This window comes from Poecilia reticulata, chromosome 4, assembly GCF_904066995.2.
Source record: "Poecilia reticulata chromosome 4, P_reticulata-male-v2, whole genome shotgun sequence".
NCBI lineage: Eukaryota > Metazoa > Chordata > Actinopteri > Cyprinodontiformes > Poeciliidae > Poecilia > Poecilia reticulata.
Genome location: NC_088833.1, coordinates 33,544,601 through 33,564,379, shown reverse-complemented (window position 1 = coordinate 33,564,379; position 19,779 = coordinate 33,544,601). Strand labels below are relative to the sequence as shown.

At 42.1% G+C, this 19,779-nt stretch overlaps 1 protein-coding gene across 2 annotated transcripts in view; it reads right to left on the bottom strand.

Annotated features, from left to right (window-relative positions):
• The window catches only part of sass6 (SAS-6 centriolar assembly protein), a 56,037-nt gene that overhangs the window by 35,951 nt on the left and 307 nt on the right, over positions 1-19,779 (bottom strand). Inside the window, exon 2 of one of the 2 annotated variants that reach the window (XM_081606695.1) lies at positions 18,782-19,133. The exons of the other annotated variant lie outside the window; for it this stretch is intronic. Within the exon in view, the coding sequence (XP_081462821.1) occupies positions 18,782-18,801 (20 nt within the window). The 5' untranslated portion in view covers positions 18,802-19,133. The remainder of the gene's footprint in view (positions 1-18,781; positions 19,134-19,779) is intronic. 2 annotated transcript variants of the gene reach the window in all.

The window sequence follows — 19,779 nt, the reverse complement described above, 5'->3', positions numbered from 1 at the left end:
ATAGTGAAAAAATGTGTATTACTTTGGCCTTAAAGAGTTCAAAAGACTTCTGTGTTGGTCAGAGAGACTCAAAACCTGGTTTAAATGAAAGCCAAGAGTGTCCCCTTTAAGATGATACCAAACACTGTATTATAGGCCTTTGACAAATGCCCATAGCAGGACCTTAAACCAGACATACAACAGTCTCAAAAAACAGAATTTTTCCAAAGCGGTTGTGTTTACTGCATGTGATTATAACTATGACTCAGCTACCATTTTGGAAGGGCTATCATACAAAAATATTAACTAGAGACATGTATCTTTTCAAAAAATATTGATACTTTGCCACCCTGAAACTGGCCCATGGACTAATATGGGACAACGCTGTGCCAAAGTCTGCATTGAGTATTTAGGTGTTTTATGGGAATGTGGATCTTTCAGATCAATTTGAGAAGCAATTTTGATAGGTAAAACTTAATTTTTTTGTGTCATGTAGCGCAGGGTGCTAGTCTTGACTTGGTCTTAAGTAGGTGGTCTTGACTATAACACTGTTACTGGCTCCTTGGTTGCATGTCCTCCCCCACCCACCTTCTTTCCATCCCCTTTCTGTTGGATTTCTTTAAAAATAAATGCCACTAGTGGCAAAAAAAAAGTGAAGTTCATGTTAGGACAGGAGACAAGATGTTTCCATCCCTGAAATGATGATGCATAGAATCAAATATCTATGTCTAAACAAGTACTTTTACTTTTAATACTTAAGTATTTTTAAAAGCCAGGACTTTTTTACTTTTACTTAAGTACAAATGTTAATGTGGTAGTTTTACTTTTACTTGAGTACATTTTTGTCTGTGTATTTGTACTTTTACTTAAGTAAATTTTTTGAGTACTTTCTCCACCACTGGTCCTGACTGAATGAAAATCATTATAACCTATTTATGCAACGTTAACGAAGAACAGCTGAAAAGTTACCGGGTTTATCAACTGCGGTAGCAATTTGGCTCCAACTCCTCCCCTTGTCATTTCTATATTCTTTGCACGAAATGTTGAACAAATTGTAGCCCAGTGGTAAACTGAGGTTGTGGTAATTACTGTATGTTAAGGTTAATAGAACTCTTACATGGTAAAGACAAGATACAAGTATATTAAAAGTAAATTCTTGTTTACTCAGGCATACATTGATGAACAACTAAATGTTTAGTATCCTTTCTGGAAGAAATACATTGGTATTTTCCTTTACCTTAATAGTTGAATAATATAAAGGTCACTATTGAGTAATTACCTTATTTGGTGATTAAAACTATTGTTGTGTAAATATTGTAAGTGAAGGAAGTAGTGTGACATAAACTGCACTGTGCATTTTGCTGGTTTCACCATTTTATTGGTAACAGGGACAGTTCGTCCAAGGCGGGACTGGGGATTGGTTGAAAGGGGAGGAGGCGTAATGGTGGCGAACGGAGGCGCAACAAGCGAAGGAAAGAAAGAGAAATAGATTAAAAAAAGGAATAAAAACAGACGAATGAGAGACGGGACGAGAGGGCACGAAAGTCAGGAGAAGTTGAAGGAGTTCAGTCGACGTTGGAGGGACGAGCCAAGAGGAGCCGAAGCAAGTGGTCACGACGGACTTTGTGCTAAGCTAAGTGGGGTAATGCTTTAGTGCCACGGTTTTGCTCCAGCCATTGGGCCTCTGCGAAGTTGAGAGGAGGGAGTGCATCACAGCATTTTCTATGTTTTCCCGGAATTGCAACGCTCTCAAATTGTGATTTGTTTTCCTGGTTCTCCCTCTGGGATTTAAACATCTACTCCTCGTTGGTCACAGGCCTGCAACGTTTCTGTTTTGCTGTTTTTCCCCATCACTTTGGAGGTCGTGAGTAGAATTGACTATTGGTGCAGGACGATATAGTAGCTTGGACATTAAGTATATGTTGTTTGTTTTTGTTTTCCTTAAATCTTAAAGAGTATTTACAGCTTACCGTTCAATTGGTGATTAACAGTGAGGGTTCCCTGTGACCTTAGTTAATAAAGTGAAGCTGAATGATTTTGCCTGAACTTTTGTTTCTCTGGGTCATATTTGTTACAAACCAGGTCAGTGGTATTGCCTATATAAGGGTGTACCTGATTGATGTCGAACCCAAGCACCCACCATTTTAGTTTTCCTCAGAGTATTTTAAGGTGCTACATAAAGTGGTATTCCCCACTATGGGGAATAAAATAAATAAATAAATAAAATATATTTAGTCTGACCCAGAGAAACCAAAACTAGTTTAAACTTGCTCAGTTTGCTTAACCCAACCTAACTAAGCACTAATCCTATAGAGTACCATAGTAAAGGTCATGGGGATGGCTCAGTTGAGGCACTGGTGTAAGGGCGAAGGCATTGACCCAGAGTATGCCATATTGGTTAAGGATGTCCCAGAAGAGGTCGAGGTGAATGCCATTGAAGAAACTCTGCAGTCGATCAAAGCACTTGGTCGGGTTAAAGTGAGAGGTAGGATGTATGATCCTCAGACTCAACGTTTAACTGTGCTGTGTGAGTGTAGGCAGAAAGTCAATGCAAAAGCCTGTCCGCTGGATGTCTTGCCAGAGGGCTCTGATGAGCCATGGAGAATCTTTGGACCTTCCGAAGAGGAAAATGAACCACAAAACTCTGGAAATGGGTGTAACCCATTTGTTGACTCGGGTCAAGATTCCCCATTTAGAACATCCACTCCTGAAGCCATTATAAGAGCAGTTGGTGAAGTCCTGCAAATGACAAATCCTCGTTCAAGCAGTGAGGGTAGCCCTTACCGACGTCTACGCACATTCTCTGGAGTTCGACCCACTCCTCCAGGGGAAGAGACATTGGAGAACTGGATTGAACAAGCCAGGCTAATGATCGAAGAGTCCGATCGGCCTGAGAGAGAAATGAAAATGAGAGTGATGGAAAGTGTGAAGGGTCCGGCTCTGGAAATATTGCAGGCCGTTCGTTTCAACAACCATGATGCAACAGCTATGGAGTACCTCGAAATATTGGAGAGCACGCCATTCAGACAGCTACGTCAGCAACCAAGTGAGAAACTCTCTGAATTTCTGAGGCGCATGGAGCGTGTTCTCAATAAAGTTGTTAAAAAGGGTGGCCTGCAGTCAGCTACAGCCAACCAAGCACGTCTTGACCAGCTCATTAAAGGTGGCACTCGATCAGATCTAATGATGTTAAATCTTCGACAGAGACCGTTTCTACAGTTGTTGAATGAAATACGGCATGAAGAAGAACACGAAGCTTCCCGCCGTAGATTACAACCTCCCAAAGCTGTGTATGCTAAAAGTACAGTTGCAGTGCCAGACAAAGGGGTGATGGATCTGAAAGCCGAAATACAAGGGCTCCGCACGCAAGTGAGTGAATTAACTATCTCATCATTCACGCCTAGCACTGCTGCCGCAACTTCTGAGCTAACACCCACCGAAAGAGACAGTAGAAGACAAAAGCATGCAAGCTCTAAGAGAAGAAGTTAGAGAGCTCCGAGAACAAGTTTCTGTTCTGTGTCTTCGGCCCAGTTAGTCCCACTACCATGTCACATCATGATGAAGTCAAGCCAAATTCAGTACCCCCAAGACCTTTCACACCAAGGGACTCTAGTGATTTTTTTCTGCTACCGGTGTGGGGAGGATGGGCATTTTGCAACTAAATGCACCGCCCCAGAGAACTACCCTAAAGTAATACAAAAGTTGATACAGGTGGAGGGTTAGGGTTTGGACCTCCTTCCCTTGCCAAAATCAAGATCAATGGCAAGATTTGCACTGCTCTGATGGACAGTGGGTCCCAAGTAACTATCATCTTTGACAGCTTTTACTCAGAACACTTGTCACACATCCCACTCCATCCAGTTACTGGTCTATCCATATGGGGCCTCAGTGAATCAAAGAGTGGTTACCCATACAAAGGATACATCCATGTTGATCTGGAGCTCCCTAGTCAGTCAAAGTCTGAAGAAATCAAGTCGGTTCCTGCTCTTGCCTTAGTGTGTCCTGACCCACGTTGTTCTGAGACTGTACCAGTCTTGGTCGGCACAAATGTCAAAGGGATTCAACCAATCAACTTGAACCCAGAAGTGAAAGGCTCAGAGCAAGTCCACTCAGCCAGAGTCCAAGTGCAGGAACAAAGTTCTTTATCTGCCCATAAACCACAGCTTGCAAAAGATATTAGAAACTTACCTGTGGCTGATGTAAAGTGGACAGGGCCAGGCCCACTAATCATTCCTGCTGGCACAGAACACATTGCCATTTGTAAAGTCAAGGAGAATCAAACAGTAGGAGACAGCATACTAATAACTGAATGTGCTGCCTCACCTGCTCTTCCACCAAGTGTATTGGTCCAGCCCACGGTACTGTTCTCTAAAATGCTAGATAAGAACAGTTTTCTGGTCCTGCTGAGAAATGAGTCATTAAAGCAAACAGCTATTCCATTGGGCACCATTATTGCTCACCTGTATGTAGTTGACATGGTGATGGATGCCCCAGGAACGAAGGTCAATACTGTTCCACCCATTGACCCTTCTTTGTTCCATTTTGGCGACGCCTCAATCAGCAGAGAATGGAAAGAAAGACTACAGCACAAGCTGTCACAGCATTCCAATGTGTTTTCCACTGATGAGTGGGATGTAGGTTTGGCCAAGGGTGTGGAACATCATATCCGTCTGACTGACAGTACACCCTTCCGGGAGCGTTCCCGCCGCATAGCTCCAGCCGATTTAGATGACCTCAGGCGTCATCTTCAAGGGCTGCTTGCAGCAGGCATCATAAAGGAGTCAAGAAGTCCCTACGCTTCGCCCATTGTCCTTGCCCGCAAAAAGAATGGTCACCTGCGGATGTGCGTCGATTACAGAACCTTGAATCGCAGAACCACCCCAGACCAGTACACTGTGCCACGGATCAACGATGCCTTAGACTGTCTGACGGGCAGTAAGTGGTTTTCTGTTTTAGACCTCCGCAGCGGCTACTATCAGATCGCTATGGCTGAAGAGGACAAGGAAAAAACAGCCTTCATATGTCCTCTGGGGTTCTATCAGTTTGAACGGATGCCGCAGGGGATAACGGGGGCTCCTGCGACATTCCAAAGGCTGATGGAGAAAGCGGTAGGAGATATGCACCTGTTGGAGGTCATAGTGTACCTGGACGATCTGATTGTGTTTGGCAGAACCCTTGAAGAGCATGAAGAGAGGCTGTTGAAGGTCATAGCACGCCTTGAGGAGGCTGGACTAAAGTTGTCCCTTGACAAGTGCCAGTTTTGTTGTTCACAAGTTACCTATGTTGGCCATATCGTCTCTGAGCAGGGTATTGCTACTGACCCCAAAAAAGTGGAAGCTGTAACCCGGTGGAAGCAGCCAACCGACCTCTCTTCTCTGCAGTCGTTCCTTGGATTTTGTGGCTACTATCAGCGATTCATAAAGAACTATTCCATCATTGTCCGACCTCTTACTGAACTATGCAAAGGGGTCATTGACGTATAAGGATTTCCACCAAGCTAAATTAAAAATGTCAAAAATATTTATATCCATTGCAATTACTAGAATATTTGATATGTTGTGCATACAGAAATCATATTTTCACATTCAAATTAGACCTTTTCAAGGGTTTTTTATCAATATGATTTGGCTGTGGTCCTAAAAAATGTCATTTGGTGCGACCATGATTTATCTAAAAATATGGTATTTTCCATGATGTACTAAACATTTGTTTTATAAGTTTCCATTTATTTAAGGTGTTTAGAAACACATTTTTAAAATTTCTTTTTATTTTTCTGGCAATTATGAGAGTTTTCCCCTCAAAAAACCTGTGAAATTCCATTTATAATTGATTTGACCGCTATTTTTCTTCACCATTTTATCAAAATGTGTTAAAATAATAAATAAATACCAGTCACTTAAGGGAACTGTATTAGTGGTTAATATTTATGCTCCAGACACTAGATATTCTATTTTGAATTCAATAAATGTACATTTTTAATCGGTCGCACCAAATGATTTATGGTCGCACAAAATGATTTATACAATACATGTAGGCCAGAAAACAGGTTAAAATCCTTTTAATACATGAAAATAGAATTGCATTTAGTTACAGTACATTACAAAAACAACAACACAAATAGAACACACCAATTTAATTTGCCTAAAAATTAATGCAGTAATCAACTTTGTAGTAAACATTTCCAACATATCCCTCATAAAATCAGAATGTACAGGAGACTGCTTTAATTTTATAATTTTAAAAAACTGGAAAGACATTTTCAATCTCCCAAATGTAAGTGCATTAATGAAAATATAATAATTCAGTTTAACTATTTTAAACAGAACCATATAATAAGTAATGGTTTCAAAATGGAAAAATTTAATTAACTTAAAAACCATCATGCTACTCCTGGGTAGAGACGCTGCGATTAAATTTTTTCCTTCTGATTCTGATCAGTGAGGGCCGATCATTGCCAATCGCCAAAACTGATCTCGTGGATTGACTGTTAATTTTTCGCTTTAGGTATAAATGACACCATGTGATCTGGCAAAATGGAACCATTTTGCCAGATCAATCTGACCGGTGGGACCATCGGTGGCTGATTGATCAGCACACCTCTACTCCTGGGTACTTAAATGCCCGAGTGAACAAAGGAAAATGCTTATTTTCAAGCAATTTTTAGAACCAGGCATTTGTGAACTTTGCCCAGTCTTGGCTGTTCAATTTGGAACGCTGAGGTTTTGCTGGTTCAGGTTCTGGTGACCATGTGACCAACTTCTTGTCATCAGACTGTCGCATGGTGCCGACAGTCTGATGGTGCCGACTTGGACGACTTCTCTCAAATCTTGAAGTACCTGGGTCACATATGGTACTTCATCATAGCTCAGTTGGATGACAGTGGGATCTAGTAAAATAGATAAAAACAATAAATGACAAAATATATGCTATAATTATTCCCGTAATGTTAAATGTTCCATTATATTTTTATCATACAATAAAATGCAAAACAATAATAAAACTGCACAAAAACATATTCTGGAAATAATTATACAAAGTATTGCTTTTGCATTTGAGTCTTGAAATCAAAAATAAAAGCACAGAAACTCCTTTTCAAACACATAAATGTATCATTACAACGGTCGCACCACATGATATTCGGTCGCACCAAATGATATTTTCATGTTCGGTCATTATCAAAATGCAAATAATTTGCTTCCTTAAAAAAACAACCTAGCTTCAAACACAAGGCAAATATAACATTTATAATCAAAACAGAAAATAGTAGGTATATTTAAATATTAATAGTTTTTTGGTGGTCGCACCAAATGACACCCAAATATGGCAACTACATACCTACTGCTAAAAGTGACACTTTTTCTGAAATTTAAGAAAAATAAACAAACCTGTTTGCTGTATCCAGTGATTCTTGTCAGACTGTTGGATGATTCAACCTCCTGTTTTTTACTGGATTTCAAAATTTAAGTCCAAAAATCTGAATTTTTTGTTGGTCGCACCACATGATATTTTGTAAAATGACATTTTCGGACAAAGTTTGTTTAAATTTTATAATGGAATTATAACTAAAAATGCTTTGAAAATTTGTACAGAATGAAGAAAAGACTTTGAAATTCATGCCAAACAGGAATTTTAAAGACATTTTTGCAACAGTAATTGAGTTTGGACAGTCGCACTGCATGGAATTTTGACCCTTCAAACACCCCAAAAATGGCCAAAAAAGAACAGCTTTTGAAAGGTTAAAGAATGTGTTAATGGGGAAGATATATTACATATTTATGGTTTCTTTTTATGAGTTTAAACCTCTTTTTAACTGTAAAAAGTAGAGCCGGAAAAAAAAATGGGTGTCACGTCTTTGAGCCAAAGGCTATCCTCCAACCCAAAAGAGAAGTAAGTCTAATCAGGGGATATGCAAAACCTACTACAGGGTTAACGAGCCTTTCGGCAATCGATGGGATCAGTCGTGCAGTGATGCATTTCAACAGATCATTCACTGCCTCACAAATGCACCGGTACTGGCGTTTGCCGACCCGACCAAACCCTATACCCTCCACATAGATGCCAGTTTGCATGGCCTGGGTGCAGTTCTGAATCAAGAATACCCTGAAGGATTGAGACCTGTGGCTTTTGCTAGCCGGAAGCTGAGTGCATCTGAAAAAAACTATCCGGTGCACCAGCTTGAGTTTTTGGCTCTAAAGTGGGCTGTAGTTGACAAATTCCATGACTATTTGTATGGAGCTCAGTTTAAAGTGCAAACGGATAACAATCCTTTGACATATATTCTCACAACAGCCAGGCTCAATGCCACTGGTCATCGATGGCTCTCTGCCCTCTCAACATACAATTTCACATTGCAGTACAGGATGGGGGCTCACAACATCGATGCTGATGCACTATCACGAAACCCCTTACCAGCGGAAGACAAAGACTGGCAAACTATGCCGCCTGAAAGTGTCAAAGCGCTGTGTACGCAGCTCAACCCACAGAAAGTTTGTGAGACAATCACGATAGCAGAGTCTCTAGGACAGGGGTCACCAACGTGGTGCCCGCGGGCCCCCTGTCGCCCGCGGGGCAAGTTCTAAAAATAGCCATTCTCATTAGGGAGCATTGCCAAATGAATTATTTAATATTTTTACATTGAAGTAGTAAAATTTGTTTATATTCAGAATTTTTAAAAAAAAGCTAATTATAAAAAAAATTTAAAATGTAAATTTTTATGCATAAAACTATGGTTAAAGTTCAGAATATGCGCCTGCAGGATGTTATCGGAGGGCAGCAGCGCCTGCTGCTCCCTCTCTGCCTAGCTTAGAGTGGGAGGAGCTCTTAGGTCTTTTTTTTTAAAACTTGAAGTAAAAAAAAATAAAATAAAATTTCCGAAATTTTAATTATCGAACCCTCTTTACAATTAAAATTGTGGAGAAAAAAATATATTATGCGTCAACACATCTTGTACATCCGAGTCTGTGGGGGTCAAAGGGCACCCAAAGCTTAAATCTTATTGGTCAGTTTGCTTTTGTTTATTTGGCGGCTCGGCGCTTTTTCTGTAAGCTAACACTGAATGAGCGGAGTTTGAACCTCCCGCAGTTCTAGGAGCGGTTCGGATTCCGGTTGAGCTTTTTACCGTGTTCGGTTCTGACGGGTCGCCGGTTATGAGCTTTTTGATGTTTCCCGAACCGGACAGTTAGCAGGTCACTCGTTAGCTGACATCTGCCGCTCCTACTGAGCGTCGCGCTAAGACTGTGTGTTAAACAATTTAATCTAGTTGAAACGTTTTCCAAAAGAGTAAAAACTAAGCAAACAATGTTGCTTCACCTTCTCCTCTGCACGTCTGACACCTGAACCGGGATCAACATTCTCCTCTTTCCGTGGATCACAGGTCGGCTCCGCTTCCATGTATTTATTAGTATTTAGCATCGTTTGTGTTAAAAAAGGGTTCGCTGCTTTAGTGGTTTAAGTTTGCGCTGGTTTTGTGCGACTCGCACATGATGCGCATTGGAGAGATGCGCACTTACAGGTCATGTGCAGGGATAGTTTTGTGCTACCTTATAATTTGTCGGACATTTTTTTCTCTGCACAATTTGTTAATAATAAAGAGGGATAATAAAAATATACAATAACTTTTCTGTCAGCTGTCCACTGACCACTACCGGGTGACGAGTTGGCTCCGGTGGTGGGGGAGGAAGCCGGTCAGACCTGGCAGGCCCAAACGTGTAGTGAGGGTCTGCTGGGAACGTCTGGCGGAGTCCCCTGTGAGACGGAGCTTCAACTCTCATCTCCGGCAGAACTTCGAACACGTTCCGGGGGAGGTGGGGAACATTGAGTCTGAGTGGACCATGTTCCGTACCTCCATTGCCGAGGCGGCCTATCGGAGATGCGGCCGCAAGGTTGTTGGTGCCTGTCACGGCGTCAACCCTCGAACCCGTTGGTGGACACCTTCGGTGAGGGATGCTGTCAAGCTGAAGAAGGAGTCCTACCGGGCCTTTTTGGCCTGTGGTACTCCAGAAGCAGCTGATGGGTACCGGCAGGCGAAACGGCATGCGGCTCGGGTTGTCGCTGAGGCAAAAACTCGGGCATGGGAGGAGTTTGGAGAGGCCATGGAGACAGACTTCCGTAAGGCTTCGAGGCGATTCTGGTCCACCATCCGCGTCTCAGGAGGGGGAAGCAGTGCAGCACCAACACTGTTTATAGTGGGGATGGTGCGCTGCTGACCTCAACTCGGGACGTTGTGGGCCGGTGGGCGGAATACTTCGAAGAACTCCTCAATCCCACCAACATGCCTTCTGTTGAGGAAGCTGAGCATGGGGACTCTGGGCTGGGCTCTCCAATCTCTGGGGACGAGGTCGCCGAGGTGGCCAAAAAGCTCCTCGGTGGCAGGGCCCCGGGGGTGGATGAGATCCGCCCGGAGTTCCTTAAGGCTCTGGATGTTGCGGGGTTGTGTTGGCTAACGCGACTCTGCAATATCGCATGGACATCGGGGGCAGTTCCCCTGGACTGGCAGACTGGGGTGGTGGTCCCCCTGTTTAAAAAGGGGGACCGGAGGGTGTGCTCCAATTACAGGGGGATCACACTCTTAAGCCTCCCTGGTAAGGTCTAATCAGGGGTCCTGGAGAGGAGGGTCCGTCTGATAGTCGAACCTCGGATTCAGGAAGAGCAGTGTGGTTTTCGTCCTGGTCGTGGAACACTGGACCAGCTCTACACCCTCAGCGGGGTCCTGGAGGGTGCATGGGAGTTCGCCCAACCAGTTTACATGTGTTTTGTGGACTTGGAGAAGGCGTTCGACCGTGTCCCTCCCGGGGGTACTCCGGGAGTATGGGGTACCGGGCCCTTTGATACGGGCTGTCAGGTCCCTGTATGACCGGTGTCAGAGTCTGGTCCGCATTGCCGGCAGTAAGTCGGGCTCGTTTCCGGTGAGAGTTGGACTCCGCCAAGGCTGCCCTTTGTCACCGATTCTGTTCATTACTTTTATGGACAAAATTTCTAGGCGCAGCCGAGGTGTTGAGGGGATCCGTTTTGGTGGCCTTAGGATCGCATCTCTGCTTTTTGCGGATGATGTGGTCCTGTTGGCTTAATCGGAACGTGATCTGCAGCTCTCACTGGAGCGGTTCGCAGCCGAGTGTGAAACGGCCGGGATGAGGCTCAGTGCCTCCAAATCCGAGGCCATGGTCTTGAGCCGGAAAAGGGTAGAGTGCCTTCTACGGGTCAGGGGGGTCGTCCTGCCTCAAGTGGAGGAGTTTAAGTATCTGGGGATCTTGTTCACGAATGGGGGAAGAAGGGAGCGGGAGATCGACAGGCGGATTGGGGCAGCGTCTACTGTGAAGCGGGCGCTGTACCGGTCCGTCGTGGTGAAGAGAGAGCTGAGCCAAAAAGCGAAGCTCTCGATTTACCGGTCGATCTACGTTCCCACCCTCATCTATGGTCATGAGCTTTGGGTCATGACCGAAAGAACGAGATCACGGGTACAAGCGGTCGAAATGGGTTTCCTCCGCAGGGTGGCTGGGCTCTCCCTTAGAGATAGGGTGAGAAGCTTGGTCATCCGGGAGGGACTCAGAGTAGAGCCGTTGCTCCTCCACGTCGAGAGGAGCCAGTTGAGGTGGCTCGGGCATCTGGTAAGGATGCCTCCTGGACGCCTCCCTGGTGAGGTGTTCTGGGCACGTCCCACCGGGAGGAGGCCTCAGGGAACACCCAGGACACGCTGGAGGGATTACGTCTCTCGGCTGGCCTGGGAACGCCTTGGGATTCCCCCGGAGGAGCTGGAAGAAGTGGCTGGGGAGAGGGAAGTCTGGGCCTCCCTTCTGAAGCTGCTGCCCCCGCGACCCGACCCCGGATAAGCGGAAGAAAATGGATGGATGGATGGAATAACTTTTCTTTTATTTAAAGGAAAATCTCACAGTGCGTCCAGCAGCTGCAATAATCCAGACTGTCAGTCACTTGTGGGAAATTTAGAATCACACAGAAAAGCTAAGAAAGGGAATCAAACTTAAAACTAAACTAAGAGCTTCTGATCACATAATAGCAATTAACCATAGCTGCCATGGTAATAATTACTGATAACTATTGTGAATAGTCCCTAACATTAATATTATTAGACGGCATGTAATCATATGTATTATTGTTATAAAGGCTGAGCCAAGAAAAGTAGCCCTTCGTGTTGCTCTGGACCTGTGAAGTAGCTCCCAGGCTCAAAAAGGTTGGTGACCCCTGCTCTAGGAGTTTCCCCTGATGCATACTTGCCTGCTACGCTTATCCAGTTCACCTTGATCTGGGTTGTTTGATGCGACTTAGCCACAACGACATCATCCTAGCCCAGGATGCAGACCCGGCAATCGCTCCCATCAAACAGTCACTTTGCCAGGGTATACCATTCTCACCAGGGGATAACACTATGGCTAATTTGCTAAACAGGGAGGCGAGTAAACTGGTCATCAAAGATGGTTTGCTCTACAGAAAAGTTATGAGACCCTCCGAAGCTGAAATCCATCAGATAGTGCTCCCTAAAGAACATGTCCCCATGGTGTTAAGATCACTCCATGATGAGTCTAGGCACCTGGGAGTGGATAAAACTGTCGTACTCATCCGTGACAGGTTCTATTGGCCCAAGATGGGAGCTAAGGTTGAGCAATTTGTAAGAAACTGTGGAAGATGAGTCACTCGTAAAGCACTTCCACAGCGAGCTGCTCCCTTAAAACAGATAACTAGTCAAGGCCCTCCTGACCTTGTGTGCATCGATTTTTTGTCACTTGTGTCAGACTCACAGGGGTTTTCCAACATCCTAGTTGTGACAGATCATTTTACGCGATATGCACAAGCCTTCCCAGCTAAGGATCAAACGGCGACCATGGTAGCAAAAATTCTTTGTGAGCGTTACTTTGTACATTATGGACTCCCGGCACGCATACATTCGGACCAAGGGAGGGATTTTGAAAGCAGGCTGATCAAAGATCTCTTAAAGATGCTTGGAATCCGTAAGTCAAGAACGTCTCCCTATCATCCGCAAGGAGACCCACAACCCGAAAGATTCAACCGTACACTTCTGTCAATGCTCGGAACCCTTGATCCAAAGCGAAAGAACAAGTGGAGTCAAAAGATAAGTCAGTTGGTTCACGCCTACAACTGCACTCAAAATGAGGCAACAGGGTACTCACCCTACTTGTTAATGTTTGGACGAGAGGCCCGGCTACCTATAGACATATGTTTCAGTGTGTCGGATGAAAGTCAAAAGTCTGTCTCCTATCATCAGTATGTCACCAAGCTGAAGAAAGATCTCGAGAGAGCTTATGACTTGGCGACAGAGACCGCTGACAAGAACCATAAACGGAACAAGGCAGCTCATGATAAGCATGTGAAAGAACAAGTTCTGGAAAAGGGTGACAGAGTCTTACTGAAAAACTTTGGTGTCACAGGAAAGCATAAGCTGAAAGCCAAATGGAGACCTATACCCTATTTTATTGTGGATAAATTGCCAATCTCCCTGTTTACAAGATTAAACCTGAACGGGGTGAGGGTGCAGAGAAGACGGTTCATCGGAATAACTTGTTGCCTATTGGATACCTTGTGAGACTTCCAATGGATGACAGTGAGACAGAACCACCAGAAAAATGCAGAACAAGAGCACAGCAACAAAAGGTGGACAGACTCTTAAAGTCTTCCAACAATGAAGAGGAAATGCACTCAGAATCAGAGTATGAGGAAGTATTCTTACCCAAACCACTGGGAGTCGATTTGGATGGACTACTGACTCATCCAGAGTTGTCCAACAGAATATCTGGGCACACTATCAGTGAAACTGACCAAACAAGATCAGTCCAAGATTTGGGAAAACTGGAGCCAGTTCCTAGTACCTACTCCGACATTATTGCTATTCCTGATCCAGCCCTTGATCCAGTGGAGGAAACCGACCTCAAGCCACTACCAATCCTTGCTAAAAGATTACAGAGAATTGCCCGACCTGTAGTTCGGTTGAGCTACAATGAACTCGGAAAGCCTTCTGACCAGCCGGTGACAGTCTTCAGCCATGGAGTGTTGGTGGGAAGTGGAATCTACCAAGTCCCCAGAAGCCAGTTTTGCCATACCTTCTGGTGCCACCCCATGGCCATGTGTGAAACATGTTCTATGTTAAGTTCTCACTGAAACTGTTCTTTATTAGTTGTCTTTTATTTTGATGAGGACATCAAAATCTTCTAGCAGGGGGAAGATGTAGCCCAGTGGTAAACGGAGGTTGTGGTAATTACTGTATGTTAAGGTTAATATAACTCTTACATGGTCAAGACAAGATACAAGTATATTAAAAGTAAATTCTTGTTTACTCAGACATACATTGATGAACAACTAAATGTTTAGTATCCTTCTTTCTGGAAGAAATACATTGTTATTTTCCTTCACCTTAATAGTTGAATAATATAAAGGTCACTATTGAGTAATTACCTTATTTGGTGATTAAAACTATTGTTGTGTAAATATTGTAAGTGAAGGAAGTAGTGTGACATAAACTGCACTGTGCATTTAGCTGGTCTCACCATTTTATTGGTAACAGGGACAGTTCGTCCAAGGCGGGGCTGGGGATTGGTTGAAAGGGGAGGAGGCGGAAGAAAGAAAGGGGGAGAGTCGTAATGGTGGCGAACGGAGGCGCAACAAGCGAAGGAAAGAGAAATAAATTAAAAAAAGGAATAAAGACAGACGAATGAGAGAGACAAAGGAACAACGGGACGAGAGGGCACGAAAGTCAGGAGAAGTTGAAGGAGTTCAGTCGACGTTGGAGGGACGAGCCAAGAGGGGCCGAAGCAAGTGGTCACGACGGACTTCGTGCTAAGCTAAGTGGGCTAATGCTTTAGCGCCACGGTTCTGCTGCAGCCGTTGGGCCTCTGCGAAGTTGAGAGGAGGGAGTGCATCACAGCATTTTCTATGTTTTCCCGGAATTGCAACGCTCTCAAATTGTGATTTGTTTTCCTGGTTCTCCCTCTGGGATTTAAACATCTACTCCTCGTTGGTCACAGGCCTGCAACGTTTCTTTTATTCCTGTTTTTCCGTTTTCCCCCATCACTTTGGAGGTCGTGAGTAGAACTGACTATTGGTGCAGGAGAATATACTAGCTTGGACATTAAGTATATGTTGTTGTTTTTTTGTTTTCTTAAATCTTAAAGAGTGTTTACAGCTTACCGTTCAATTGGTGATTAACAGTGAGGGTTCCCTGTCACCTTAATTAATAAAGTGAACCTGAATGATTTTGCCTGAACTTTTGTTTCTCTGGGTCATATTTGTTACAAACCAGGTCAGTAGTTTGTGTCGAACCCAAGCACCTACCATTTTAGTTTTCCTCATAGAGTGGTTTAAGGTGCTACAAAATATTAATGTTGTTTCCACATATCATCTCAGATGTCCGCTGGACTTCGGGTTGCGCCGTGTCAGCTGTTTGGGATTCCCCTCCGTAATTTCCCCTCAGAAAGCGTGGTGGAAAATCCACGCTTTCTGATTGGCTACCTGTCACATTCAGCGTTAAACTCCCAGTCGGGGAAAACCATCGATTTAGATCGGAGCGGCCCCGACGATCTAGATCACACTACAGGATGATCGGTTACGAAATCACCAGCGACAATCTTAGATCGGCCAACGTTCTAAGATTGTCTTAAGGGGAAAATAGGGGCAAAAAATCGTGTAGTGTGAACAGCCCATTAGGTAGTCGGATGTGCCCATCTTCTCTATTTAAATCTAGTGATTACTGAAGGGCAATATAGTATACAGACTTCATAATCTGCACTCTTTTGGTTGAATGCAGTATTTATTTCCACTTTGGCTTTATGTTGCTTAGTTTTTATTTAAGTACGTTTTTTGTTAATGGAGACTGAGAATGCATTTTATTTTTGCTTTTGGTTTTGTTTATTTAGTTTATCGGTTCCAGTGTTATGTGTTCTTTTGAAAATAAAGTATCTATGGCAGGAAATCGCATGCAATATTACGTCATTTCCATTAAATCAATGTCAAAAGGTCTTGAAACAATATTATCGTTTATCGCAATAATTTTTTAGACAATTAATCGCTCAGCAAAATTTGTTATTGTGACAGGCCTATGTATAGTTAAGGAAGTTGATCTAATTAAATGACATAAACAATACTTGAAAGTGGTTCCAGTTTCACTAGTTGGCCAACCTGTTGAAACTATGGCAAATTTTAAATACCTTTGATAATTCCTGGACAGTCAGCCCAATTTTTCTGAAAACACTGGGTACATTTTTAATAAACGTCACTCTATCTTTTAAGAAGACCCAGTGATCTTGGGGTTACCTAACAAGTGTAACTCATGCAAAACCTCTAGTTAGTTAGAAGTAACGTTAGCTAACATTACTTCTAGTTAAGTAATGTTAACATTTTAACAATTAGTTAAAATGTTAAAACTTAAAAATTTTACTTAAGTTTTAACTGTTGAGTGTTTTAGCTTTTCATCTCCTCGGCTGGTTTAGTCACATGAGCTGCAGACTAACAGACAATCTTTTAAGAATACTTTGAATGCCAGGAAAATAGTTGGTAAATAGTGGTGAAACCAAAAACAACTCTCTCAACTGTTTGCTGAAAGAACATGGAAGATGGCATAAAATATTTCAGCATAGAGCATCCATCCTCTTTTTTTCGTCAGTTTGAGCTCATGAAGGCGTTACTGTGTTCCTCTGGTAACTATAGAACATCTATTAGAAGTCATTCATTGACAGTGCAATAATTATTCTTAGCCAAACAAAATGATAACATTTAGCATGCTAAGTGTTTTACTTGATGCACAAATTGTTAATATTGTGATTGTATTAATGAGTTTTATTTTATCGTTTTAGAGTCAAAGAAAAATTTCCACCTTGGAAGACTAAATAGTTTAATCATATTTTTCCTATATATAGGACTACCAACAAAACAAAAATGTGGATTATTGCTTGTATGTTTAACAACCCTGGTTATTCGTCTGTGAACCTAATTAATTTGTTCGTTATTGAATTTTGCTCCATTAAATTTCTTATGTATACATTGTATATGGTTTTTTTTATTGTTGTTGATGTTTTTTATGTCTTATTTTTTTGTTTCTTCTATAATTGATGGAGATATATAGATTGATGGAGATATATAGATATTATTTATAATGTATAAAGGTATTGTTTATATCACCTTATTAGCTCTACATCCTGAAGAAAAATATGGTATTTTAGAAGATAATTTATCTTTCACGTTGCCAGTAATGGCGAAATTAATAGTAAATAATACAGATTTTGTGGTATTCTCGTTTAGTGACGTAATCATATTAGTTATGTTACCACCCCCACGCCACTAGAGGCAGTAGCAGGCCCGAAAAGATGCAACTAAGAAGCAGATTTAGAAGTACACAGAAAGCTACGGAATTTGTTAAAAGCTGGGAGCTGCGCTTAAGTAAATAAAAAAGAGAAGTTGAAATACATGCCGAGAGTGAAACTCCTTCCTACAAATGAAACTATATCACAGATTTCAAAAGAAAATTAAAATGGGAGAACGCGGATTATATAGGAAATAAAGCCCCCTTCACTTTCGGAGAGCAATGGTCCCATTTCCAAATAAGGTATGAGACTGACAGTGGTCCTTCCCCTCCACTTTCTATTTGCTGCAGCGAGGAGTACTTGTCTGGCACAGCCATGCTACGGAGCCCCTTAGGGAACATGAGGAAAAATTTATTTTGCGTTTCCTTGCAAAAGTATTGCATTTCCTCTTAATTGTTGTGTTCCTTCACAATAAGCAAATACACCCTGGTCTATTTTGGATACAGTCACAAATTATCAATTTAAAATGTCGAATATAGTATACACATTTAAAGAGTTGTAATATTTATGGCCATAGAAAGATCATGCTGTTCATCGACCATGACACTTTAATGCAGACATTGAGGTGTACGGTTGGGCTGGAGGAAGACGAGCTGTTCAGCCAAGAAGAATATATGAAAGTCGAAGATTCTTGTCATCCTACAATAACACCAGCCCATGCTTACAATATTTGCAAGTTTATTATGGTTTTGTCAGCAACAATTTATGTTGAGTTTGTGCTGTGTCCTAGTGATGGCCAAATGAAGCCTCATGAAGCAATAAACCTTTCCAGCCCTTTGCTGTGCAAAAAGGTTAATTACTCGATGCTTCATTCATGACTCACTAGTGACATCTGCTGGTGAAACTAACAGCTTTGTCACTCAGTTGGATCATACTTCCAAAAATTAATAAATGCAATATTGTCACAAAGTTTTCATCAAACTCATATTTAGTAACAGGAGAATCATATGTTTTAATTATTTAAATTATTTGAAGCCAACCTAATCCTGGTATATGTTGAACGTCAGTGGTTGTGTTGGGTTTTCTTTTATGTCAGACTGATTTGACAATAAAGATTTTTGATGTTTTAGTGTCTTGGGAGTGCAGTGCCTGTTGGGGCGTTCACTTTTTCTTGAATTTATAATTGGCTCTGATCCCTTATATTTGGCTAGATGTTGAATTTTAGTTCTGCAACACCTTTAAATCTGTTTCTGCTGTGAAAGACTGATATATCTTTGCTAATCAAACTACAAATAATAGTGGAACTTTGCAGAAGGTGAGAAATTGGGAGGTGGAGGGATTAATTATTATCCAAGAAGAATTTTATTGTGAGGATAATCTCAAAGTATTCCCAGATGTCAGAGATTTTCCTCTTACTGGCTCCATTTCAGACAATTAATCAAGTTTACTTCTGTAGCACATTTCAGCAACAATGCAGTTCATAAAATCACAAAAATATAAAGTCATAAAAAAAACAATCTACAATTGAGAAAACCAGACATTACATTTTGATGAGTGCCATCATCAATACACATCAAATATGTTGGTCAATGTTCATTTTATTTTGGCCACTGAAGACAAATATTCTCCTCTGATGCGAGACCAAAAGGACAACCCATGATGCAGCACGGCTCATCGCGCTTTTATTTTGAAAACCGACACGCAAAATGAAGCAGTCACGAGGCCTCGTTTGTTGCCAGTCACGTGGTTTTCAGCAAGATGACACAAGTCTCGAAGCAGGGCTTCATCGGACGCGCCCCCTTTTTACTCGGTACAAGTCTCGAAGCCTTGATTCAGATAGCCCATCACTACTGTGTCCTGATAACATGTCTGCTCCAACAGTGGGCCCTGGTAGCACTGGTGAGAGGGAGTATACATTAACATGTTGGATTTCTGTCATTGAGAATGAGAAGAGCCTTTATGACTCTGTTTAAAGACAAAGATTAGAGGTATTTATTTTGACTAGAAAGCGCCATTTTTTATTTATTTATTTTAAAAGGCTAAATCAAGTTTTATAAAACTTGATTTATAAAATCAAGTTGTATTAACTTGATTTTTAACATCAAGTTATAAAACTTGATTTATTAACTTGATTTAGTTAACTAAATCAAGAAAACCCAGTTTTCTTGATTTAGTTAAATCAAGAAAACTATCAGTATTCTTGATTTAGTTAGGGATAAAATTGTAATGGGATTGTATGTTAAACTGAGCCTTAAGATGAGCTATGGAGAGAATGAACAGCAAACTGAGTTAATCAGACTGGGACAGACAGTATATCGGAGGAGCAGCATTAACGGTGCTTGATGGATCGTTAATGCATCAAGAACTGTAGCCAATTACATCTCTGTGCTCTTGCAGACTGAGATCATCATATTTTCCACCTCTGAAGGGTTGCTGTCTCTTTAAAACAAGCTGAGCTGGAAGACGGCAGCCTGATAGACACAGCGCAGGGGCAGTAGTTTGCAAGCTTCTACGAATCTCAGCCTATTCTAGAGAATTTGTA